Source organism: Bos indicus x Bos taurus, chromosome 23 (genome assembly GCF_003369695.1).
Source record: "Bos indicus x Bos taurus breed Angus x Brahman F1 hybrid chromosome 23, Bos_hybrid_MaternalHap_v2.0, whole genome shotgun sequence".
Lineage (NCBI taxonomy): Eukaryota > Metazoa > Chordata > Mammalia > Artiodactyla > Bovidae > Bos > Bos indicus x Bos taurus.
Window position 1 is genome coordinate 32,590,038 of NC_040098.1, and position 26,603 is coordinate 32,616,640.

General features: G+C 41.6%; 1 protein-coding gene, 1 long non-coding RNA gene and 8 other non-coding genes across 10 annotated transcripts; 3 read left to right on the forward strand and 7 right to left on the reverse strand.

Moving 5' to 3' along the window:
* Positions 1-1,195: 1,195 nt before the first annotated feature.
* Positions 1,196-1,268, reverse strand: TRNAK-CUU. Its single transcript has one exon. It is a non-coding gene; the product is annotated as a tRNA-Lys (tRNA).
* A 1,247-nt stretch (positions 1,269-2,515) lies between these two features.
* On the reverse strand, positions 2,516-2,587 carry TRNAP-AGG. The gene has a single exon. It is a non-coding gene; the product is annotated as a tRNA-Pro (tRNA).
* A 1,088-nt stretch (positions 2,588-3,675) lies between these two features.
* Positions 3,676-3,749, reverse strand: TRNAI-AAU. Its single transcript has one exon. It is a non-coding gene; the product is annotated as a tRNA-Ile (tRNA).
* A 469-nt stretch (positions 3,750-4,218) lies between these two features.
* On the reverse strand, positions 4,219-4,290 carry TRNAA-CGC. Its single transcript has one exon. It is a non-coding gene; the product is annotated as a tRNA-Ala (tRNA).
* An 817-nt stretch (positions 4,291-5,107) lies between these two features.
* TRNAK-UUU lies at positions 5,108-5,180 on the forward strand. The gene has a single exon. It is a non-coding gene; the product is annotated as a tRNA-Lys (tRNA).
* A 5,383-nt stretch (positions 5,181-10,563) lies between these two features.
* Positions 10,564-19,147, forward strand: LOC113881725. Its single transcript, XR_003508131.1, has 2 exons — positions 10,564-11,137; positions 18,985-19,147. It is a non-coding gene; the product is annotated as an uncharacterized LOC113881725 (long non-coding RNA).
* Positions 13,379-21,353, reverse strand: HMGN4 (high mobility group nucleosomal binding domain 4). The gene is made up of 2 exons (XM_027524779.1): positions 21,141-21,353; positions 13,379-15,496 (listed from the first exon to the last, which is right to left on the reverse strand). Exon 2 carries the CDS (start codon positions 15,429-15,431, stop codon positions 15,159-15,161), a length of 273 nt encoding a protein of 90 aa, XP_027380580.1. The 5' UTR covers positions 15,432-15,496; positions 21,141-21,353; the 3' UTR covers positions 13,379-15,158.
* Positions 21,354-21,521: 168 nt separating this feature from the next.
* TRNAV-CAC lies at positions 21,522-21,594 on the reverse strand. The gene has a single exon. It is a non-coding gene; the product is annotated as a tRNA-Val (tRNA).
* Positions 21,595-22,402: 808 nt separating this feature from the next.
* On the reverse strand, positions 22,403-22,475 carry TRNAR-ACG. Its single transcript has one exon. It is a non-coding gene; the product is annotated as a tRNA-Arg (tRNA).
* Positions 22,476-26,092: 3,617 nt separating this feature from the next.
* Positions 26,093-26,166, forward strand: TRNAT-AGU. The gene has a single exon. It is a non-coding gene; the product is annotated as a tRNA-Thr (tRNA).
* The last annotated feature ends 437 nt before the right edge of the window (positions 26,167-26,603 follow it).

Below are 26,603 nucleotides of genomic sequence, written 5' to 3' on the forward strand. Positions count from 1 at the left end.
AGCAGCAGCAGCAAAAACACACTAGGGGAATTTCCCGGGTGGTGAAATGGATAAGAATCTGCCTTCCAATGCAGGAAACAGGGGTTTGATCCCTGATCTGGGAAGATTCCACTTTCCGCAGAGCCTAGCGCCACAACTACTTAGACGGCACTCTAAAGCCCAAGGGTTGCAATTACGAAGCCCACGAGCCTTGGAACGTGTGCTCCGCATAGAGAGGAGCCCGCGCGCGGCATCGAGAGAGCAGCCCCTGCTCTGCACAAGGAGAGAGAGCCCGGGTACAGTAGCGAAGACCCAGGGTAGCCAACTTGACTATCCACACTTCCATTCAAGAGAGAATGGCAGAAATGCAATTTGGATTTTAAAAACCAGGTTTAGATCTTTAAATTTTATTTTCTAGGCAGTTTCAACCTGTTGTGGGTTGGATTTTCATCTATGTTGTGTTGTTGTTTAGTGGCTAGGTCGTGTCCGCCTCTTTTGACCCCATGGAATGGATCCCGCCAGTTCCTTCTCCAGGGGTTGATCAACCCAGCGATCAACTCCACATCTCCTGCACTGGCAGGTTTCTTTACCATGAGCCACCAGGGAAGCCCCCATTCTTATCTATAAGGAGATCCATTGTGCTGTTTATGTGTGGGTGATCAGGAGCTGAAAGGGTATATGGGATAGTGGTAATAGAAAATCTCTCTCGTTACTACATAATGGCACTTGCTTGAGCCAGAAAGTAGAATCACCATTCTCAAAATTCCATGAACATCACTGCCTCTGCCCCCTAAACTGTTTCTTTTGTTTGGATTGTCTTCTCCACCCTCACACTTGACCTTCCCAACATCCTTGCATCCTAAATCGTTTTTGATGGGAAATCATCCCAGAAGTTTAAATAAACAAAGCCAATGCCCTACCAGAGACCTCGTATCTCTTATCAAAATAAAAGCTCTAATAAGGTCAGAAAAAAAAAGCGTTGCCGCCAGGGGGCGATGAGGCTTAACTTCGCGGAGCCAGAAAGCTGGCCCGAATAGTTCAACAGAGCCAGTAAACCGTAGCAGGTCACCAGGATTCCGTAATTCAGTATTGGACAGTTTTGGAATATAAAGTTTCTCATGTGTGGCAACGGTGGGGAACTTCGTTTCCGAGATTAGGAAGGTGCGGAAATCTAGCGGAGAGAAAAGATTGAAAAAAAGATACAAAAGATACCACTCGCCCAACGTGGGGCTCGAACCCACGACCCTGAGATTAAGAGTCTCATGCTCTACCGACTGAGCTAGCCGGGCGGTTGGTTTGAAATCCTGCCTTAATGAATTAAGAGACTATGTCGAACAGACTTCCTGGACCGACGGTGATTATAGGATTTTAGATTTTATTTGACTGCTTTTGTTATATAAGCTAGATGATATGAAACGGCAAAGAATGTAAGCATTATTAGAAATTATTGGAGCGCACTCCAATCACTTTCATAACTTCTTCCGTCTTCCTCTCATTTTTACCAACCTGTACTGATAGACTACAAACTGTTTCTGGAATCCAAGAGTAGTAAACTGAACGTCCTAAGAGTGACCCCCAACTCTGGTACTCCTAGAGCTTCAGGCCTGGTTGACAAGGTGGTTGGTTACCAGCCTAAAGGGCTCAGGTCCTCGAACCCAGAACTGCACAAGGCCTTCTCCGTAACCCGCTAAGACATTCCTCTCCTGTTTCAATCACCTGTTAACCTTGGCCCCTCTTGCCACACTGTGTAGCTGCAGTCCTGAAGGAATTCCCTGCGGTTTTCTCCTTCCTTTTCAGGCCCCTTATGCTCGTTCATTTGTTGTTCTTCTCCGTAATCAAAGTTTACACACATAGAAAAGGGAGGTGGGAAGGGGTGTTGCAACTGTATTTTAACATAAAATGTTTGACAACCACTGTAATATAGAATCCAATGATTTTTGTGTATTTTGTTTACCACAGACTGTAAAAGTTCATTGATTGTAATATGCTAAACAAATATCTGTTTAAAGAGAATACCAACAGTATGTTCCAGCAGTACGGAAAAAGTGTCCCTTCTCCATAAACAAGCAGAGCCCCTATTCCTAAATAATACAGGAAAACGCAACAAGGAAAGCCGAAAAAAACTTGTACAAAATTTTCCAGCCTCACAACTGTATACGCAAATATTTGATTATTCCATTTGAACCCATTTATTTGATGTGATGAATAAATGATGGATGACATTGAATTGAGATGTGACCATAATCTTCCTATACATTTCATATGGCCACAACCGTGGAGTTGGAACTTCTAGAATAACCAGAAATATTTGGCTTTGCAAGAGTCAATTTATAGCTGTTGGAAAAGTGAATAAGAGCCAAAGCTGAAAAGTACTTGCCTCTCTTAATTAAATTATCAAGTTATTTGTTGGAATCAGGTGCATACACAGCCTACATCTACATGAATATACAACAGTTTAACTTAACAGCAAATGTACCAATTTCTTGTGGGTGAGTTTGACTTAACAAAAATTCAACAAGGTGAGCAGACAAAACCTGGGCTCGTCCGGGATTTGAACCCGGGACCTCTCGCACCCTAAGCGAGAATCATACCCCTAGACCAACGAGCCACTGGCCTTTCAAAACGGATTAAATATTTCACTTCTCGCTCATTTGTGTTCAGTTTCACTTGTAGATGTACATAACTATAAATTACATTTACCCCACTGTTTCTCTTTCCCTTCTACCCTCTCTTCCTAGTTTCAAAAACAGATCGACTTGGCTCAGAACTTCCCTGGATTTCCCCGAAGCCCAGTTCTTCGAAGCTTGGTTTGTATAAAGCCTATTTCTCAAAAGTCGCTGATCCATCCTTTGTAAGAAACAACCGTGACGTTTACTTAAAATGCAGAAACTTGTAGTCTTCTTCAAATCTACTGAGTCAAAGTCCCTGCGGGGTGAGGCCCAATAAGCCCATTTTTTACAAGCTTTACATATCTTAGTATTTTCGACGAAAATAGTGAAAATTCACTCAACGGGATATAAAGCTCTGAGGTGGTGAAAAAAGAAAGAAAATTCGTTGTTCAAGGAACAAGGGGATACATAATTAGGGTCCTGAAAGTCGATTTTAGTGGAAAACGAGACTAATTCAGGAGGCGTTAACATCAAGGAGTGGATGGAACAGAGGGACAACTGGTGTCGATCAACCTGGACCGAATGGTTGGTGACAGACGGCAAGGCGGATTCTGGAAAAGGGCTTAGTCGTTTCTTACTTAAAAAATAAACAAACAAAAACGACAAAATTCAAAGTAGGAAGAAAACTGTTCTCAAGGTGAGAATCCTCCCTTCAGATGAAGGATGATCTAGTCAAATAGGAATCCTCAACTGAGCAATCAGAGATCATTCACACTTGCCCTGCATCTTAGTATGTTTTCAGACTATTTTGAGGACAGTGTTTGGCCACTAAACAAGCTGGTGACAGTTTTTCCTTCTAATGAATTTAATAATTCCTAAAGTGTTCTGCTCTTCTGTCCATGGAATTTTACACACACACAAACACGAATACACGGTGTCCTGCTGCTTTTCTGCTTCTCTAGGGCAAAACTTCGAGCACTCTGACTTACCCAGAAGACAGGTGGCCCAGACTCCCTCGGATGGTTTGGTCTTGTGGCAAAATCATGCAGCAGGTTGTCTCGTAGGTCAGTCCCAGAAAAGTAAACTATGGCCCGTACGGGGATCGAACCCGCGACCTTGGCGTTATTAGCACCACGCTCTAACCAACTGAGCTAACCGGCCACTTGCCGCCTCACCCGTATTCCAAGCTTTAATAAGAAACTATTTCGATTCTTGCTATTTTGTTTGTTGATTTTGTTTTGCTATTATGAATAGAATGATGTATCTGAGCCACCGGATTTACCTACATCAAAGAAGCCTTCGTTCTTTTCCCATTTGTCCTACTTTTTCAGCACCGTGACTCAGCAACAATAGCCTCTACTCCCCTTTCAGTGTTTCCGGACCAGTAACCGTTCCAAGTTTCCAGGTTGTTCCTCTTCGGCCATATGTATGCTGGGTGTGTTTTGCTGCGTTTTCAATTTCATTCATTTTAGATAAAAATATCCTAAAATTCCTCAAGGTTATCCTGCTTCCCTCTCTACACATACAGTTCTATACTTCGTGGCTAAAAGGGAACCATAGAAAATTAGACTAGGATACAAAGTATTCACACATGTTTTTAAGGTATGATTTCTGATCACGTAAAAGGACCTGGAGATGCCGGGGATCGAACCCGGGGCCTCATACATGCGAAGCATGCGCTCTACCACTGAGCTACATCCCCGACCCCAAAAGTAGCTGTTTGCAGTTCTTCCCAATGCTTTGAATTGGATTTTTCCTCCTCTCTAACTCCTAAGGTTTTTCTGAATCCTTAAGTTAAATTATTCTTTGCGTTTTCAGTGGAATCTTGAAATGGTTAATGGGGCAACATTCATCGGCATCCCGAGTGGAGACAGCCTTACAGTAATTGCACCCCTGTCAAGCACTTAACATAGAGACCGAAGGATATCTGACGAGGAAAAAAAAGAGTGGGACTGTCCTTTTAAAGCTGCTGCTGCTTTTTTTTTTCTTCTTCAAAGATAGCTGAGACCCAGTACGAAATCATATCGCTCCCTCAGTCCCTCGACCGACATTCAGGTGTCCAAAGTGCGACCGAAAGATGATTTAATTACCCCTTAAAATTATCAGCTTTGGGTTGACTTCTTTTGAAAGTATTTTGAGCCCAGATATAGAATATTTGACTTATTTCTCTGGGAAACTTAGGAACTAAAGGCCAACATTCTACAGTTTTTGACTGCGCTGAATTCTGTATAGTACTATCGTATATATCTCTATGTATATGCAACATAGAGATATAGTGCTTATTTATGCATACAGCGTTTATCTATATTAGAGAGTGGAAAGAACTGGGGAGACATTATAATTAATGTAATATGGTTATATCTCGGCCTAAAAGAAGACTGTGGCTGAGTTTCTATGTCAAGTAGTTTCCGAATAGCCATCTCTGAACCTTCGGAATCACAGTCGAAATGTCTAAAATGGGGCGTCTGAATGTATACATAAATTGACTATAGTCAATGTAGGAGTAGTCACTTATGTGAGCTCGGATAGCTCAGTCGGTAGAGCATCAGACTTTTAATCTGAGGGTCCAGGGTTCAAGTCCCTGTTCGGGCGGCTTTGTTTTCTTCCCTCTTCTTACATGTTTATCCCCCAAAACAGTAACGGAAAGGAAGGTCAAATCATAGACTGATTTCACACACACACACACACACAAACAGGAAGGGATTATGAGCATGGCATAGTTATCATAACCCAGGATATTTTCAGACTGTAGAAGGGCCTTTTAGCCAGAAGTCAGAGCACACAACATTTCACCTAGATTCTGGAACACAATTAAAAGTTTCATTGGTCACAATGTATCAAAGGCCAAACTCTGTCTTGGAAAGCAACCAATGTGCAGAACTGCTCTCTCTTTCCTACACTGACGAGCTCTGCTCAGCGCTAAGCTTTGAGGATGTCCAGGTAAACTGTACAGAGGAGGTGGTACCATACTCAGAACTCATGGCCCAGGGACAGAGCTTTCCAAACTTCTTTGGCCACGATCAATTCATACTTTAGTTTACATCTGGACCCCTACACAAACGTGTAACAGGAACAAAAAGTTGCCTGAATTACCACTTACCTGTACATGTATTGCATTCTATTTTGGATTCTATGTTTGTCTAAAAATGCTGGGTGATACCCATCTTTAAATTCATTTTATATCACCCTCATTTGGAATCACTGGGCTGTAGGGTGATTAAAAAAAAATGAAATTTAACATACAGTACAGAACAATAGGTACTATGCTTGTTACGAGACCAGGCCCATACTGCTTGCAGAATGACAGACCAATAAATTGAGAAACTAGTTTTTGGGGCAATGAATAGCAACAGTATTCAGTGTCAGCAGATGGTGGACTAGTGTCCCAAAGAACCATCTTCTCTGAGTTAGAAATCAGGCTTCTTTTATACTAAAGAAGGGGATGGGGCGAAGTCCTGGTTCTGGGAAATATTAATTTCTTCCTTTCTGCAACCATTCACAGGCGAGCCTAGTCAGGTGTCCTGTGAGATAAACAAAGATATTTTAGTTTAACATTCATTACATGGGAGGCAGGGCTCCCAGAAATGAGCTCTTACCTATAATTTAAGCTAATAGCCAACATCCCTTTAGTGACTAACTTGTAGCAAAAGCAACAGAATACAAAGGTGAAAGTAATTTGTTCTTTCCTATTACACCCTGAGTAATCTGCCTGCACTGCCTTTTCCTCTAAATCCAAGTTCTCTCCTCTAGAGACTCCAAAGCCTCAGGTCACCTCAGCACAGGGGCACCAACACCATCTCTGCCCTGTTAGGAACTACTGAAGAAGCATAACTTGGCTTTTGGTAATTCCCCAAAGTGGAAATTTCATCCTAATGCATCCAGCAAATAAAAGACAAATAAGATTTTACCTTGCTATTAAAAATTATCAAGGACTTCCCTGGCAGTCCAGAGGTTAAGAATCCAGGCTTCTACTGCAGTTATCAAACAATTTCTAAAACATCTAGAAAAGAATAACAGATCACTACTTGTCAGTTGACTTGCTGGCATGGTAGGCAGCATATCAGTCTCATAATGTGAGAACCCTGGGGCCTTCCTCAGAGAGTGTAGCATTTGCAGCAAGAAAAATACTGCAGAAGAAGTAACCCAGTCTGATCATCATTATTATTGCAATGAGTCACACAAAAAATTTCTCCTTTAAGCGCTTACCACCTTAAAACTTTGATAAGGCCACTCAACTGTAGATGAAAGCTTTTTCTGTCTCTTAGAAAGTGCGTTTGGGCTGTGACCCCACAGATTTTTGTTTTTTAATAATGCTTACAGTTTTTTTCAAAAGAAAAGAAACTTCTAACTTGAATTAAACATGATAAGTGGTGAGGGGGGTGGTCACAAAATTGAATATTTTCAAATGTTGAGCTGCTACACATCTTGAGAAGATGAAAGACTTACCAATGTATCAGTATGTATAATTAGATGAGAGTCCAAGGATTCTACATGCAGCCCTTGGGGGAAGTTTGAGATAGAAAGAGAAGTCAACCACTTGAACTTTTCCATTTTGCGGCTTGGATCTTGGTGGGCTAAAACACCACCCCTGTTGAGGTGTGTGCCAACAACAAAGGTCTACCTGGATGCTAATCCAGATGCTACAACAAAGGGCTATGTGGCTAATTGACAGACTTGCCAAGAATGTTACTCCAGTTCCAGGAGGTGAGCAGTTTATATGTTAGTTATAAAATGACACTGTATTAAATTATATACAGACAAATTATATCTCCATTCTATACTATTCTCTTGATCTCTAAACCTGTCCCCATTAGCCTGTATATCTTCAAGCACTTAAAATCAAATGACTTCTAGGTAGAGGATTATTTTTTACTATGTGTAAAATAAATAAGCTACAAAGATATACTGTACAGCACAGAAGATACAGTCAATGTTTTATGATAACTATAGAGTATTGCGGAGAAGGCAATGGCACCCCACTCCAGTACTCTTGCCTGGAAAATCCCATGGATGGAAGAGCCTGGCGGGCTGCAGTTCATGGGGTCAGTAAGAGTCGGACACGACTGAGCGACTTCACTTTCACTTTTCACTTTCATGCATTGGAGAAGGAAATGGCAACCCACTCCAGTGTCCTTGCCTGGAGAATCCCAGGGACGGGGGAGCCTGGTGGGCTGCCGTCTATGGGGTCGCATAGAGTCGAACACGACTGAAGCAACTTAGCAGCAGCAGCAGCAGCATGTTGTATACCTGAAACTTATATACTATTGTAAATTAACAATATGTGTGTGTGTTCAGTCATGTCTGACTCTTTGTGATCCTACGGACTGTAACCCATCTGGCTTCTCTGTCCATGGTATTTTCCAGTCAAGAATATTGAGGTGGGTTGACATTCCCTTCTCCAGGGGATCTTCCCAGCCCAGGGATCAGATGAGCATTTCCCACACTGCGGGCAGATTCTTTATTGCTCAGCCATGGAGACTTCAATTTGAAAATATATTTTTAAAAAAGTAATTCTAATCATTTGCTTTACCAGTCAAAACGTGCATCCTCCACTCATAAAGCCTAGGTAACTTGAGGTAGTTCCACTGGTTAAGGTACTGTACTATAAGATTAAAAATGTTTTATTTTTTGTGTTAAAAGTGTTATAAACCTATTACAGTACAGTACTATGTAGCTGTTTGTATTAGCTGGGTACCTAGGCTAACTTTGTTGGACTTAACAAACTAGACTTAACAAATACGCTCTCAGAACCAAACTCGTTCATGTGTAGGGACTAACTGAATTTCTCTCCAACCTGTTTCTTTACTCTTATGCTTCATCTAATCTCAACTTGTGGCTGCAGGGTTGTGTAAAGACATGGGCACTCTCTAGGTCTTTTCACCAAAGGTCATGCTTAGAGCTAAATCTTTTGTGCAAAGCAGCCTTTGAGTTTTTCCTTGCAAGGATGAATGGTTTAGAAACTAAGGAATCAAACTTTGGAACTTTTCACTTTTGCTTTTTTTTCTACTCTTCTTTTCAGATAGGTGAGCTTTTTCTCTGTCTCTGGAAGCTGAATACCATCATTCTCTGGTGAAGGCAAGGCCCTTGTCTGTCTTTTAGCCTTGGCACATAATCAAAGCTCTAAAAATATTGCTGGATAAATCAAGAAATTTAATCCTTAAAAGCATATCGTCTTCTCTTTCTTTTCACTTTGCCAACCCTGCATTCCCTACAAGCACCCAATTCAAGCTTTCCTTTCCTTTATACCACATTCGGTTAGAGTGTGCAAACAGCACTTTTTAGCACTCACATCTAAATGAATATATATATTTAGCTAAGTATGTTATATATTTAGTTATTGGTTTTCCCAGTTGCTCAGCAGTAAAGAATCCACCTGCAATGTGGAAGACATGGGTTCCATGCCTGGGTTGGGAAGATCTCCTGGAGAAGGGAGTATGTTATTAAATAAAATCAATTTAGTTAATAACACTTTCTTATATATTTGAAAGTTGCTGAGAAAGTAAATCTCAAAAGTGTCATAAGAAAAAAAATTTGTAACTGTTAGGTGATGGATGCTAACTAAGCTTATTGTAGTGATCATTTCACAATGTATACAAATAGTGAATCATTACGTTGTACATCTGTAACAAATACCATACTGTATGTCTGTCATACCTCAAAAAAAATTTTAATGACTAAATTAGTGGCTTGAACATTTATCTTTGTGCTCTTTCAAGATTTCATATGCTTAACTTCATCACCTAAAAGAAATTTGGACAGATGTAACCAAAGTAATAATAAAAGTACTAATATCTACACGTGTGATGGGACTTTCAATGTGCCAGGTACTGTGTTAAGCATTTTTGCTGAGTTTCTTAACTTGGGGACTGGTGAACTTGGATAGGGAAAAAAAAATTACATCTTTAAAACCCCTAACCTCTAACTGAAATTTTGCATATCCTTCACGGATGAATGTAGGCAACGAATTACAGTCAGAACTGTAGAGCAGAAGAACTGTTACATTTCCATATCCCATACTTGAGATACAAAGTATGTTACAGATATCTCATACTTAACTGTTTCAAAGTTACAGTAGTCATAAGATGGGTCTTGATGTTTAATATTTAATAGCTGGAATCAAGATTGCTGGGAGAAATATCAATAACCTCAGATATGCAGATGACACCACCCTTATGGCAGAAAGCGAAGAGGAACTGAAGAGCCTCTTGATGAAAGTGAAAGAGGAGAGTGAAAAAGCTGCTTAAAACTCAACATTCAAAAAAAATGAAGATCATGGCATCTGGTCCCATCAATTCATGGCAAATAGGCAGGGAAACAGTGGAAACAGTGACAGACTTTTTATTTTATTGGGCTCCAAAATCACTGCTGATGATGACCGCAGCCATGAAATTAAAAGACGCTTGTTCCTTGGAAGAAAAGCTATGACCAACCCAGACAGCGTATTAAAAAGCAAAGACATTACTTTGCCAACAAAGATTCATCTAGTCAAATCTATGGTTTTTCCAGTAGTCTTGTATGGATGTGAGAGTTGGACTATAAAGAAAGCTGAGGGCTGAAGAATTGATGGTTTTGAACTGTAGTGTTGGAGAAGAGGCTTGAGAGTCCCTTGGACTGCAAGGAGATCCAATCAGTCAATCCTAGAGGAAATCAGTCTGAATATTCATTGGAAGGACTGATGCTGAAGCTGAAGCTCCAATACTTTGGCCACCTGATGCGAAGAACTGACTGGTTAGAAAAGACCCTGATGCTGGGAATGACTGAAGGCGGGAGGAGAAGGGGATGACAGAGGATGAGATGGTAGGATGGCATCACCGACTCGATGGACATGAGTTTGAGCAAGCTCCGGGAATTGGTGATGGACAGGGAAGCCTGGCGTGCTGCAGTCCATAGGGTCGCAAAGAGTTGGACACGACTGAGCGACTGAACTGAACTGAACCGAAAAAGTACACATTGATATACCGCAAATTATTTTGTTTGGTAGCTTTTTCTGTAGTATAACTGCTTTTCTTTGTTATCCTATTTTAATGCTTTTTAAAATGTAATTTGAGAAGGGCTTCGTTGGTTTCAGCAGGAGGCCTGAGGGCTCCCAGGCACCTTGAAAGCCCTGCACCAGCGGCGACCTCCTAGTGCTGGCAATACCCTTGGCCCAGACTTCACTGAAGGGAACTCGAGGTTGGAGCTCGGGACCGGAAGCCCGAAGGTCTGCGAAGAGTGTAAGGAGCAATCCAGGGGAGAAAACTTCACGGTTTTGGCCTCCCCCATCAGCCTAGGGAATCAGGATGCACTCCAGCGGGGTCTGAGCGAGGCGACCGAGCAGCGGGGACCTCCGTGCGGCCGAGGTTTGCTCAGAGGTGTGTCCCGGCGCTTTGCGGCCTCAAGAAGAGGTGAAGAGGCGAGGACATCAGGGTTCGTGTCCTCGTCTTGGGGCAGTTAAAGTATCATGCCTGTATGACCCTGGGTGGAAGGCGCAGCGGGGCCTGGAGAGGAATGACGTACATTTTCCAAGGAGCACTATGACTGTGTTGAGAGAACAAGAGCAGACCCGGAAAGTAAGTTTCCCTCCCTCTTCTTTCCAACTCTTCCAGGACCAATGCCTCAGTTTTGACGGTCAGAAATTTTATTATTGAAAACGCTGGATCCTCAGTCTGTTTCATGTCAGACACCCAAATTCTCAAAGTATTAATAAACCAGGATGTTAATTTATGAATTTACAGATAAGAATGTAAATGCTAAGTGGATCAGGAGCGTGGGCAAGAGAGGTTTAAAGGCTACTTTGTAATTTCCAAATTTGCTTTTCTCCACTTCAGAAATATTTGTCTAAAAAATTCTCCTCCTTGTACAGAAATAGTACCCCTTCTAGCTTTATGTTGCTAGAGATACACTAAAATTCTGAATTCCTATAACCACTTTCCCCCTTTCAAATTGTCCTTGCATTACTAATCTTCTTCACTGGAAATTACAGCTGTTTAGCTTGTAGAATATTGTTACTTAACATTTGATTTTTTTCCTAATGGTATCTGGGGAAATTCCTTAATCAGAAACACCAAATTATTCTTTTGGATGGATTACCTTTGAGGTTGGGTTACCAGTGATCTTAACAATAAGGAGCCTTCTAGATCCTGGAGTTATACACCTGGGTCTTAATCTGGATTTTACTTACTGTAGGACCTCAGGGCAAATTATTTAATTTCTGTTTGCCTCAGTCTCACTAAATGCTAAAATGGGGACAGTAATATGATTCAACTCATACAGTCATGGAAATAAAATTATACATGTAAATCACTGAGCAGAACAGTGTCTGGAAAACAGTAAGCACTTAATGAGAAATATCTTATTACTGTTGACTAAATTCTGTTTTCAGTTCACTGCTTAGGTGTCAAAATGCCTCAGAAAGTGTACTCTTTCATGCTCTGGCAACAAGGGTCAGGGCCTTCCTTCTGTGGGATTATCACAACAAACACCCAGTGATGACTTGAGTTTGATTTTGGATTCTTGACAACAGGGAATATTGATCTTTGATACTGTTCTGTGGTTTGGCAAAGAGAAAACACACATATTTGTAATATACCAAATAAAATGGAGTGGGAATAGTTGAACAGAGACAGGATAGTAATACAGCATGATAAAGTAGAATTTCCAGCAATTCAGTTGGGACAGCCATCTAACTGGTTTCCTCCTTCAACTCCTTACACCCTACTGCCCATGCATCAGTCACACACACACACAGATAACTTAGATTGTGTAGATTCCCTATTCAGAAATTTAATGGCATTCCATCATTTTCAGAGAAAAATGACAATGTGGAGAGTCTTCCATTTTCTGGCCTCTCACTATCTCTGCAATCATATCAACTGTCACTCTTATCCACCCTCACTCCAATTCAGTCACTTCTGCCTCCTTGTTCTTCCTCGGCACACCAAACACATTTTCATCTCATCTCTGCATTTGATTTTCCCTCTGCTGGAATGCTTTCCCCTCGGAGACACATGTCTTATTCCTTTACTTCATTAGAAGCTCTGCTCAAATGTCATCTGATCAGAGAGGATTTCTCCAACCACCCTATCTAAATAGCACCCACTTACTCTTGATGAAAGTGCAAGAGAGTGAAAAAGTTGGCTTAAAGCTCAACATTCAGAAAACTGAGATCACGGCATCTGGTCCCATCACTTCATGGGAAATAGATGGGGAAACAGTGGAAACAGTGTCAGACTTTATTTTTTTGGGCTCCAAAATCACTGCAGATGGTGATTGCAGCCGTGAAATTAAGATTCTTGCTCCTCGGAAGGAAAGATATGACCAACCTAGAGAGCAGATTAAAAAGGAGAGATATTACTTGTCCAACAAAGGTCCGTCTAGTCAAGGCTATGGTTTTTCCACTGGTCATGTATGGATGTGAGAGCTGGACTGTGAAGAAAGCTGAGCACCGAAAAATTGATGCCTTTGAACTGTGGTGCTGGACAAGACTCTTGCGAGTCCCTTGGACTGCAAGAAGATCCAACCAGTCCATCCTAAAGGACATCAGTCCTAGGTGTTCATTGGAAGGACTGATGCTGAGGCTGAAATTCCAATACTTTGGCCACCTCATGCGAAGAGTTGACTCACTGGAAAAGACCCTGATGCTGGGAGGCATTGGGGACAGGAAGAGAAGGGGATGACAGAGGATGAGATGGCTGAATGGCATCACTGACTTGATGCACATGAGTTTGGGTGAACTCCGGGAGTTGGTGATGGACAGGGAGGCGTGGTGTGCTGAGATTCATGGGGTCGCAAAGAGTTGGACACGACTGAACTGAACTGAACACTTGTTTATTTAAAGCAGTCCATCACATAAATTTGTGTATTTTCTACACCCTCCCCCACTAGAATATCAACCTGGTGAAACCACAGACTTTGTTTTGTTCACTGCTGTACTCCCAGCACTTGAACAATGCCTAAAACTAGAAAAAGGAAAGATTTAACGACTGTAAAGAAACAAAACAAAACAAAAAGAATGTATGGTTATCTATGTAGAAAGCCCAAAAGAATATACAGATATAAGAATGAATTTATAAAGGCTGATGAATCAACTTCAGCTGAAAACAGAAAATATAGTAACTAAAAATATATTGTATAAAGGTAGCATCCAACAGTTTACTGTCTCTAAGAAACATTAACAAAAGAAAACGTTTAATGGAGAAAATAATAACTTTATTGAAAGATATTTTAAAAGCCTAAATAAATGGAAAATTATACCATGTTCATGAATTGTAGGACTCAACATTATACTTAATTTATAAATTCAATACAAATCCAATAAAAATTTCAACTTTTCATCTGTTTGATTTGGAACTTGTCAATCTAATTCTAGAAGTTGTATAGAAAAGTAATTGGCTAAGAATAGCCAAGATACTCCAAGGAAGAAAAGTTTGTTGATGTTGAAGGTGGAGGTGGAATTGTCCTGAGATATCAAGACCTTTTTCTAAAGTGGTAGTACTCAGGATTGTATAGTACTGCCACAAGGTTAGACAAATTGATCAGTGAGTCAGAACAGAAACCATCAACAAACTCCCCCACCCCTCCACACAAAGAAAGTTGATTTATGAAAAGAGTCAGTGTTATAGATCATTGGGGAAAGATATGAACTTTTCCAGAAAATTGTGTTGGAACAACCACTTACCATATGGAAAAAAACATAATGAATTACTATCTCATGTTTTTGTAAAAATCAGTTCAGAGAGGACTAAAGACAAATGTGAAAAGCAAACTATAAAACTTTTTAAAGGCAGTAAAGAGTAGCTTTATGACTTTTGATTAGGAAATGATCACTCCCCTACCACAAAGCTAACTTGTATCCAGCTTTAAAAGAGACTTTCCAAAAATAGTTATTTCCAACAGGACATGGGTGACATTCCATAACATCTTACAACTTTCAAACTCCCCTCTCCAAAAAGTCAACAAAGTCTGTTGCTGCAATAAACAGGAAAAAATTTCAAAAAGGGTGATTATTTTACATGAGGCATTGAAGAGATTTTCACAGGTCAACTCCGACATGGAGGAAAGGAACTAAAAACTCCAGGATTATTAATGAGATGATCCACAAACTACAAACAGGAATCCTGGTTCTTCTGAGCAACACCATCTTGATGTCATCACCAGAAAGCCTGAGTATTGTTACCTGATGCAGCTGATTCTAGGGGTGTCAAGGCCGTATCATGATTCCTGGTTTCAGGAAGTCAAGAATGTGCTGATGACATCAAGAAAGGAGAAGACATGAAGTATTTTTTCTCCACACAGTAAGGCTTCTGAGCCATAGTGGCTGACATGCGTGAATGTCAGAGAATCTCTCCCGGGAACCAAAAATAATCTTCAAATACGAGGATAGATACTTCTATTTCCCCCCATTTCAATCTAGCTTCTGAAACATTCTACCAGTGGTTATTTGCCCTTTCCACAAAAGACAACAATGAAGTATCTCGTGTGCTAACAACATAACTTAAAAAAAAAAATCTACATTTTTATAAAATTTGATTTAAAAATAGTATTTCAAACAGTAGAGTCACTAGAAGTACAGAGCTATCAAAAAGGTACACTTCATTTGGCATCCCCAGTGCCTTCTGCTTTCTGTGACTGGACTGTAGAGGCATCTCGGTTTTTCGCAGGGTTGTTCCCATCCTTGCTGACTTCTGCTTTCCCCTTTCTCCCTTTGGCCAGCTTCTCTCCCTTCTTTGCAGGGGCCTTTTTTGGCCTGGGCTCCGGTTTTGGAAGGGCAGGTTTAGCAGACAACCGTGCTGATCTCCTCTGTGGCTCATCCTTCACCTTCCCTTTGTCACCTTTAGCATCGCCTTTTGCCTTTCTCTTGGGCATGGTGGCAGCAGCGCTCGGCAGCCCAAGGGGTTCTTCTGTCTTTCTCACTGTTCCTAGAAAGATTTCTTTGACAAGACACAAAAAGTTAAGTCATAAAGAAAAAGACTGACAAATTTAACTACATTAAAATTCACATTTAACTATATTAAAATTTGTAATTTATATAGCAAAAAGATGTGTAAAAAAGTCAAGTTACAAGCTGGGGAAAGATCTTCATAACACATATAACTGACAAAGGATTAGAGTCCAGACTATGTAAAGAATTCCTACAGCTCCATGAGAAAAGGATGAAAGGAAAATTTAAAAACAATGGGCAAAAGTATTAATAAGTACTTCTTAGAAAAAGCATGAATGGTGAATAAGCAAACACAAAGGTCAACCTCATTAGTAATATGGGTGTGAATACAAAAATCAAAGGATATAACATTTCATATCCATCAAATTGGTAAATTGTCTGACAATATTAAGGGCTCAGCAGATGTGGAACAATTAAAATGCATACACTTCTAGGGTGTGTGTTCATATGTGTGTAAATTAGTGTGTGGCATTATTTAAAGCAATTTCACCTCTAGGTGTTTACTTCGAGGAATTCTTGGAGGTGTGCATAGGAGACCCCTACAAGAATGTTTATAGCAACTTGGTAATTTAAAAAGAACATAGAAAGTACCCAGTGTCCTTCAACAGAATAAATAAATTTTGGTAATATCTGCACAAGGAAATACTATTCAGCAGTAGAAATGAATAGACTACAGCTACATGCAAAAACACAGATGAATCTCAAGAACACAATGTTGGGCAAAAAACAGAATTGCAAAATGGATCTACAGTATAGATCCATTTCTAAGTGTAAAACTAAATGACTTTTTCTATCTAGTAAAACTGAAAAGAGCAAGGGATAAATATAAAAATCAAAACAGTAGTCTCCTCAAAGGGAGCTGAGCAAAGGATGGTGTTCATCCAGAAATAAGAGGGGGTGGGGAGTTCTTTCCCTTAAACTAGAAGAGGGTGGGGAATGAAACATGAAACATGAGTAGTACACCATTATTCTCTATATGTTACAGAGAGTAATTTTGTGTGTCTGCTCAAGAATAAAAGCCACTTAAAAAAGGTGGGTAGCCCAGAGCACAGATTCAAGGTCATACAAAATAGAAATGATTTATTTTGAGTCTCGATAATTAGGACTTGGGCCCATGGCTGGTATTCAAACACTATGGAAATTTTTTAAAGCTTTAGGCCAAGATTAGCTACTCATCCTTGTGTCCCATCCTTGAAAATGTTACCTGGGGAATTCTGTAACCCTATGCCCTGCCTTACTCTATAATATTTTATTTTAAGAAAAAAAAAATTATCTTTTATGTAAATTGCTCCAGAGTTTTGTTTGGTACTTCTGCTGGATCTCACCATCTAGGTGGAGTGGGCAAACTTAGTCCTTGAGTAAACTCAGACTTTTTTTGAGCAAACTTAGATTTGATTTTTATGTTTCTTGGCTAACAAAGGCAAGTGACCACCTGTAAATGGTGCTAAAACATCAAATTACTATTTTTTCACTCTGACTAGAATTTCTGGAAATTTTGTCATTTTCCTTCCTTCTTGTGGAAGAGAGAGAGAAATGAGTTAAAGTAAAGAGGCTCAGTGGTAAAGATCTGTTTACAATGAAGGAGATGCCAGTTCGATCTCTGGGTCGGGAAGATCCCCTGGAGAAGAAAATGGCAACCCACTCCAGTATCATTGCCTGGGAAATCCCAGGACAGAGGAGCCTGGCAGGATATGGTCCATGAGGTATGGCAAGTCATTCTCCTTCCGTCTCACTCCAGTTTGTTTCTTAGCCCATGTCCTGTCCTGGGAATGCTCACAGTCTTTCCTAGGCATAGTCTTCATGTTAGATCCCTTGAAATCCATCCCAAGCAGAGGAACCAGGATCACCACATGTCAAAGGCCCAAACACAGCAAGTGACAACAAAGATAAATTCAAGAAAAACAGGCCACAAGCTGGATTCTGGATCTGAGTATATGAATATGGATTACATCCTTGAAACTCACACTTAGGAAGTTTATCAGGAGAACAGGTGACTGACCTTACAAATATAGGAGATAAATGCACAAATAATGAAAAAGCTGGCAGGATAAACATTATGTCATTTTCATGAAGGCCAAGGAAGTCGGGGAGGAAAAGGCTCTCACTGCCATGTATTAATATAAAATAAATTACTTGAGGTAGAGTACAGGGAATTTTTTTAGGGCAATGAAACTATTCTGCATGCTACTAACTGTAATGTTGGATAATGACATTATACATCAGAGAAAACCCACAGAAGTACATACAAAGCATGACCCTTAATGTAAACAATAATTATAATAATTAGTTAATAATAATGTATAAATATTGGCTCATCCATTGTAACAAACATACCACACCAATGCAAGTTGTTAATAATGGAGGTAGAGAGAGAAGAAATATATGGGCACTCTCTTTCTGCTAAACCTAAAACTGTTCTAAAGAAATAAAGTCTACCAGTTAAAGTTAAACAAAAACATTTTAAGAATTAAAAAAGAAAGAAAGAATTTGCTAGGTGATAAAATATATAAGTCACAGGACTATAAATATTCCATCATGCATGTGAATGAAAAGAAAAATTATTAATTGGCAGATAAATCTTTTCTAAGATTTTTTTTTTACTTAAAAAAATTTTAACTGAAATATAGTTGATGTACAATATGATTTTAGCTTCAAGTGTGGCAGATAAATTTTTAAAGTAATATAACTTTGGGGAATACAGAGATAGGACTTTCAATGGTATCAACAAGGCAAGAAATTATCAAGACAGATACTGAGGTTTTTTTCCCAAGACATGGCAACAATTTTAAAAGCTTTAGGAATCTAACAATTCCCTTTTGTTAAAATAACATTTCTCATGGCAAAATTTTATTAACAGACAATAGAACAAGTTTGTGAAAGTTCTGAATCATTGGAATTCATTTTGTAAAGAACTGGACTGAAATTCTTGAGAAAATCTCAATTTAACCCTTCATTTAACCAAACTGCTTGTTTTATGATGTGGAAAGGTATCTCTCTCAGTAGCCTTAAGGGGGGGAGGGAATGTCCTTTTTTTTAAAATCCTTTTCTTAGCTACGAAGATTTGTGTTTTTTTTTTTAATATTAGAAAAAGACCTATGATGTTTAAATATACTGAGAGAAACAGCTTTAAAAAAAAGACTAATAGAGAAATAAAAAGCAAATGATGTTTTTCTTCTGTAATAAAAATATACAAATGGTTAGTAAGATGAGGAGATGCAGGTGTATTAAAATCTTCTGCAAAGTTAACTTCTGGGAATTCCCCAAACTGTGTCAATAACATATAAAATACATCAATCTCTGTCCCCAGAAATGGGCTGAATTTGTCCACCCCCACAACCAAATTCATAGGTTGAAGTCTTAACCCTCAGTACCTCAGATTGTGACTGTATTGGGAGATGGGGCCTTTAAAGAGATGAACAAGTAAAATGAATTTATATGGGTGGGTCTTAATCCAATGACTGTCATATTGGATATTAGGACACAGATAATACAAACAGAGAGGACCACGTGAGGATACAGTAAGAAGATGCCATCTGCAAGTCAAAGAGAGAGGTCTCAGAAGAAGCTGAACCTGCCGCCACCTTGATCTTGGACTTCCAGCTTCCAGGACTGTGAGAAAATAAATATCTGTGGTTCAAGATATTCAGTCTGTGATGTTTTGTTATGGCAGTCCTAACAAACAAGTACAGGAGGAAAGAGTGTAAAGGCCTCAGTGACTTATGATATATCTTGTATTAGATTAATTCTGATGTTTTGCCCAGCTCTCAAAATCTTTTTTCCATGCTTTTTTCTCTTTCATCATGAGCCTGTCTCTACTATCCGAGGACCAAATCCCATCTCATCCCATACGCACCCCACACCATCCCCAGCAAAGTCACATTTTAGCAGCAGCCTTTTGCTTCTTTGATTGTTACTGAACTGGGTTCTAGGAAGTTTGTTCTAACTTGGGTTCTGGTTTCAATCCCATCCCAAAGTCAGAAAGCCACCCTCTTCTCTCCGCCTCTTACTTATGGCAAGATAGTGCCTTGGCGTTGGAGGGAAGACCTGGAAAATGGTTACAACACCAAGCTTAGGAAGGAGACAATAAAGAATATAGTATAAATAAATAAAAGAGCCTATTCAAGGTGCGGTACACTACAGGAGCAAGAGGTCACACAGTGTCACTCTCCAAGGCCTATTTGTTCTCCACATTCTAAGGTGGGCAGACTGAGCTTCCACATGAGGTTAAGTGAGAGAGACTGGGGGAGGGAGGGAGGGTGAGTAGGTGAAGGTAAGAAAGGGCAGAGTGTTTAAAAGGGTAGGCCTACGGCTGCATTTTGTCAGAACACACCTGATTTGAACAGAAGGAGAGAGCCATAAGCTTCCAGACAAACTGTGACCCATCTGCAGCACGTTGGCTTGGGGCACACTCAGCTTCCCTGCTAAAGGACTCCTGTTCCTCAGCATCAGGGAAAGATGGAGAGGATGAATCCTCATCACCTTCTGGGCCCCTGAAACCCTTGTTCCTCTCAAGGCACCACATTAACTCACCTGTATTTCTGAGTAGTATAGAGGGGATTTTAAGTGAAAATGTCTTAGATAAGTTTGTATTGAGCACTTGCCAAACTTACTGTCTTGCTAACAAGTGAAACTATTACAAGATGATAAAAGCATGGGTCTTCCAGAGAAGGTATGAAAATGGAGGAGTAGCAGGGCTGGGGAAGGGATGCCTATACACATTGCCTGTTAAAAAAGGGAAGGGAAAAAAAAACACAAACAGTTCACAACAGTTCATTAGGTAAGGATTGTCCTTTCTTGTCTTAAGGCCATAACAACATCACATTCATATTAGTCATTTGAGGGAACCTGGAGCAATGTGATCTGAGAGACTAGGTTTGGCTAACTGTTAGAAATAGTAACAATAATAATATTAATTCATCTAACAAGAAGATCCTGAGGATATACCCAAGGCTGTTTGGTATTAGACAGCAAGACTTCTTTCCCAGAAAAGCGTTTGATTGATTCACTTAACATGGAAGCAGGTCATGTCACAAACAGAGTTAAGAAGCCAGACCCCAGGCCACAAATCCTGGTTTTAAACAAGTGCTGCCAGTGACTTCTCAAGCTTCAAAGCAATACAGAATATCCACAGCTGGCCCATTTCTTAACTTTGGAGTCTTTTTTCTTGTTGACAGGGAAAGGCCAAAGTGGAGGCAGACTCAACCCTTCGGTGTCTCCTTTAGGAGGGGGTTCTCAGTCGTGAGGCCTCGTAAGCTGGGGAAGGGCGGTGAGAAAGAGTCCAGGCCAGGGCAGCCCAGCCCACAGCCCTGCTGGCCCAAGGTTTTTAAATCCCCTCCTCGCCTCCCTTTTTTTCTGCCCTAGCGTCTCCGTGAGGGGATTTCTCATCCCTGAAGGACCTGAGATCTCTCTAACCTTCACCTCCTGGATTCCGCTTTTCCCAAAGATTCACACTCGAAGCCCAGGACAGCCACGGCAGCTGTTCTGGAGAGTGGAAGGCAAGGTGGGGCTGTCGGGGGCCCGAGGTCACCTAATCACGACAAGGGCCAGATTGCAGAAGGGTCGCCAATCTACGGAGGGCAGCGGGATTACCCCGGTTTTCCGGAGACGCAAGCTCAGGCTCCCCGGGTACTCACCCGAGTCTCGCGGCCGTCCGAGGGGCGCGGGACTCCCAGCTGCCGGCCTGCAGCGCCGGTGCCCGGGGCTGAGGCAAGGCCGTCACGGACCGCAGGCTGGCGAAAAGACGCCCGGAGCTGGGCGCTGCCGGGAACAGGAAGGCAAGTCAAGGCAAGGATGCGCTTCCGGGGCTGCGGGCTTCGGGCAGCCTAGCCGAGCCGGGGACCGGCCGGCTCTCCCCCGCGCGAAGCGTGCGTCCGCTTCCGGCGGCTCCCGACCCACCCTGAGCAGCGTGGCCTCGGCACCACGGCCTGGGGCAAGAGAAATAAGAAAAGGAGGTGTCAAGATTTTTAACTACCTTAAATTATAAAGGCGCGCCAGTGTCGCTAAAGAAAAACACTTGTTTCCGCCCGGTTTCGAACCGGGGACCTTTCGCGTGTGAGGCGAACGTGATAACCACTACACTACGGAAACCTCTTGGAAGCGGGTTTCCTCCGCAGATCCTTTCTGCTAAAAACAAACTCCTCCCGTTTCCTCCTCCTCTTCCGATTTCTCATCTTTATCTTTGCAATTGTGCATTGTTAATACGCGAGTGGTTCTTCTACTACTCTCCCAAATGAGAGCGGCCAATTAGATGCGCAAAGCCCCTGCAGCATACAGATCTGAAGCCAAATTCTTAATACATTCTTATTCTGGAAATGACCGGATGGGGGAGAAAAAGAGACTTCAATCCCTTCACTCTTATTTTTCTCCCCACCCCCCTCACTATTACTTTCAATCTGAACTTTTGGATTTTAATTTCTTTCTCTTGCCTTACTGCTGCTGCTGCTAAGTCACTTCAGTCATGTCTGACTCTGTGTGACCCCATAGACGGCAGCCCACCAGGCTCCCCCATCCCTGGGATTCTCCAGGCAAGAACACTGGAGTGGGTTGCCATTTCCTTCTTGCCTTACTAGGTTAACCTTAAACCCATCTTTCACTCAAAATGGACTGGCGGGGCTGGGCGTGTCACCGAGCCCAGGCACAGTTCTCTGTTCAGCTCTGGCTAGCGCCACCGCATGGTCGGACGCGGAATTTGCTCTGCAAAGGAGTTTTGACCCCACTTGTGGTCAAAAGCGGGTCCTTCTCGTTCATGAGACTTACAAGCAGAGGAACTTCAAACTTCACCTTGCAGTGGATTTTCTTTCTTTTTTTTTTTTTTTTTTTGCAGTGGATTTTCTAACTCCACTCAGTTTCTCAGTGGTCAGCAGAGGTAAAGAAGGAAAACTGAGGATGCGCGCTACGAGCCAGCCAGGAGTCGAACCTGGAATCTTCTGATCCGTAGTCAGACGCGTTATCCATTGCGCCACTGGCCCTCGCACGTGGGTGGTTGGGAGGCGGACCTGCCTTCATCAGAAACTAGGCGGCGGCACACGTCCACTTTTTGGAGTCTGCTCCTGGGCCTGAAAGCCGCGTTTTCTTGGCTAGTTCAGACTGCAGAGCGTGAACTCTCTGGCGGCCATTTCGTCTGCAGGCGCCCCAGCGTCTTGCTCCTTTCTCAGGATGTCTGTACCGACCCCTGCACCCTCTCTGTCCCCAAATCACCTCTCCATTCATTCATTCATTCAACCAATATTACCATTTAAGGCACTGGAAAGACGACTGAAGAAAACAAGTTGTGATCTTTCACCTCAAGAAGATTGCATGAACGTAGCTAAGACGGTATTAAAACACCCAATAAATGAAATAACCGTGATAAGCACTTGGAGGTAAAAAGAGAAACAGAAAAAATAATTTAAAAGTCCATCAGGCAAAAGGATGAAGATAAATATGGGTATCTAGGAAAAGAGCCATCTGGAACTGTGGAAAATTCCAGGGCAAAATCCTGGAGGTGGGAGCGTTCTTGGGACGTTTCAGCAATGTCGAGGGGGCCAATGCCGGGCAAGAGAGGGTAGGAGACCTCGGGGAGATAACCTCGGGCCTTGTACGCCCTTGTTTGGACCTTGGCTGTTACACCCTAGGAAACTAGAAGCCTTTGTAATGCCAAAATCTTGGCTCTCTGTGCACCCATGCTGAACAGAAATACGGAGGCAGTCATGCAGGAGAAGGAAAGAGTGGCTTCACTTCTTTGCCAGGCAAAGGGGGAACACAGTAGGCTAGGGCCTCAAGAACTGTGCCTCGCCCCTCCTTCCGTGGTGACTAGGGAGAAGTTATACAGTCAGGCAGAGGTGTATGATAAGGATCAAGGCAGTAACAGTCTAGCATTCTTCTTCTGCCAAGTTTCAAAAGGGTGGGGTTGCTGACAAGACTCGGGTGTGTGCCAGTCTCAGGTGATCCGGCTTCCTAATTCTGATGAGCCTCTCTGGTCCCTTTAATCTTGCTTCAGGTGGTCTCCCGGCTGCCCCTCCTTTGATTAACACTGTTCGAATCTGCTCTTTGGAACTCAGAGAGGGTCATGGAGGCTGGGGTCTTACCTACAAGAAATGGGGGACAAAAAGGCCTCCCTCCATGCCTAGGATCCCTCTGCTCCACATAATATCTGCAAAGACCTCCCTTCGTTTTGAAGGTTTTGTAAGGTGTGTGTGTGTGTGTGTGTGTGTGTTTTTTTTTCTCTCTTCTTTTTTTGACTTCCTCAGATTTCTCTGGTGTTCTGACATGAGCTGAGGCCTGCTTTCATTTTGTTTTTAGAGATCTTCTGCTGGGTCTTTTCTGAGGGTTCCAGTTTCCAGTCTTTTCTTCAGGGCTTGTCCCAGCTAGAAAAAGAGAAACAGAGAGTCCAGAATAAACATAACCAGTAGGAAAATATACATGCATTTCTAGAAATTGGCTTATATGATTGTGGTGACTGACAAGTCTGAAATCTGTATTGCTGGATGGCAGTCTAGAAAAATCTCAGCCAGGAGCTGATGCTAAAGTCTTGAGACAGTTTCTTTTTCCTTAGGAAAACCTCCATTTTGCTCTTAAGTCTTTCAACTTGTTAGATAAGGGCCATGCACATTACTGAGGATAATCTCTTACTTATAGTCAACTAATTGTAGATGTTAACCACATTTATTAAATACCTTCACAGCAACATGTACAGTACAGTTCATTTGCTCAGTCATGTCCAACTCTTTGCAATCCCATGGACTGCAGCATGCCAGGCTTCCTTTCCCAACTCTCACATCCATACATGATGTATATTAGTGTTTAATTAAATAACTGCAACATGTACATTAGTGTTTAATTGAAGAACTGGGCTCTGTAGACTAGCCAAGTTGACATGTAAAATCAATCATCCCTGTGATGGAGTCTCCTCCTCTCTGGGTCACAGTGCACTATTCTTCCAGTTCTCTCCCAGGTATTTGGGAAATAGTAGCACTGCCAGCTATTTCCACTCTCAGCAGTCTATGACACAGAGATCTACACCTTCTCCAATTTCAGTTGTGTGGAACAGAGCCAATGTCAGGGGCCTGTCCATGGTCTTTGCAGATCACATCCAGATTTCTGAAAATGATTGCTCTTAGTCTCACATTTTCTCCCAAGACTTGTCTCTGGCTTGTTAAAAACTCCTTTGACTTCTCAGAATTTCTGTGCAAATTTTGAATACGTGCCAAAGGAAAAACCCAAACCAAATATTACTGGTTCTGCTGTCTTTCTAAATGTCCACTCCAGCTTGGACAAAGTCATGTTAGGTGTGACTGTGCTGTTTATGATTATCTTGGAAAATTCCATGGACTGAGGAGCCTGGTAGACTGTTACTGCCTGGTAGACTTCCATGGGGTTGCAAAGAGTCGGACATGGCTGAGCAACTTCACTTTCTTTCTGGGTCCAAGCACATTGATAAAACGATGGTTAATCTTATATTATTAAAGAAATCAGTGCTTACTTATTTCATGGAATCAATCAGACTGTGCGTCAAGTTCATAGACTCAATTGTTTTATGAAAAAGAAATCTAGCAGAGTCAGGGCTTTTTAACCTCTCCCTCACATCATGTTTGCAGGCAGAGATTAATGCCAATGGCTGGTTTAGAGTGAGACAGAGATATCCTTCAATACTGTTACAGTTTAAAAATACCGGCATGTTAATTTCAACATTTTCAGAATGGTCACAGATTTCAAGCACGCAGCCGATTATAATTACAGGTTCATTTGGGAAGTTACTTTCACAGCTTTGAAAACAATTTGTAAAACTCTTGCTAGTTCCATTAAAGTCCTTTGTCTAAGGACATATCTATTTCATAGAATAGAATGAATTTCGAACAGTTACAAGTACACAAGCACGTATGAAAATATAGTACTTCTTGCGGATGCTCTCAATTTAACAGTTTTATCAAGTAGATCCTTTGGATAAGTTATCGAACAAGAAAGCTTCTCTTCCTCTAGCTGCAGAGGAGAGGAGATTGCTCCTTTATCTCTTTCCAAGACTAGGTTTTAATAATGAAATCTTGAATTTTTTAAAGATATGACTCAGTCAAGCAAGAAGCAGGCAGGTGGGAGCCAATTTTACGGAAAGAAATGAGGTAAGGAAGAGCTCGAATTTTAATTAAAATCCATGAAATAAAGAACACAGGGCGTTCTTTCTGCAGGGACTAGTTCCTGGTTCAGAAAGGGTTCTGGTGCAAATGTGTTACACGACTCGGAGGGGTGTTCTCGTGTAAATGTGGCTAATTTCCTTTCCTCCAGGGGTCCCAGGTCATACTTCACCCAAGGAAGCCTGAGCTGCTGAACTCTTGCCCTTCCTGGCAGTTTCCGGAGACTTCTCTGGCGCAGCCCAGAGCTTCAGGCTCGCTCCCGAGTTTCCCTTACCTCACTCCTGCACGGAGCGTCTCAGTTTTCCTATGGCTGCGCGGTCTTTTAGGTCTTTGGGGGAGAAGCAGGGGTTCATCTTTAGGATTTGGGAGATTGTCTGGAGAGCTCGCCCGAGCGTCAATACAAGGAAATACATGCGGGGGGCGGGGGAAAGCTAAGATTATTCCTTTTCTATGTTGATTTGGAAGCTGGCAAGCGTGTTGGCTCCGTGGCTTAGCTGGTTAAAGCGCCTGTCTAGTAAACAGGAGATCCTGGGTTCGAATCCCAGCGGGGCCTTTTGTGGTTTTCTGCCCGCAAAGGATACGGAGAGTTCAAAAACCCAATCAACTTAAAGTGTAAATTTTCCCTATGGGGTTTCACGAAAGTGCTTTATGTGTCCCTGAGAGTGGGGACGGTTTTATTGTTTACGAAAAAGAAGAGACCAAGATAAATTTGTTTTTCTTTCAGAAGAATTTCTACCTTTCTTAAGTTTTCATGTAATATTTTTTTCAGCAAGTACCAAAGAAGCCAGGGAAAGCCTAAGGCAAAGGAACCAGATTTAAACTACAAACGGCATAATAATCTCTAGTCATTCTATTCTTTTCCCTTGTGGAATCTCAAATAATTGGGATTTCATAACCTACTTTCACAATCTACAGGCAATATTTTAATCAAGATCAGCCTCTGGAATGATTGATAAATGTATTATTAAGAAGGCTTGTTGTTGTTCAGTC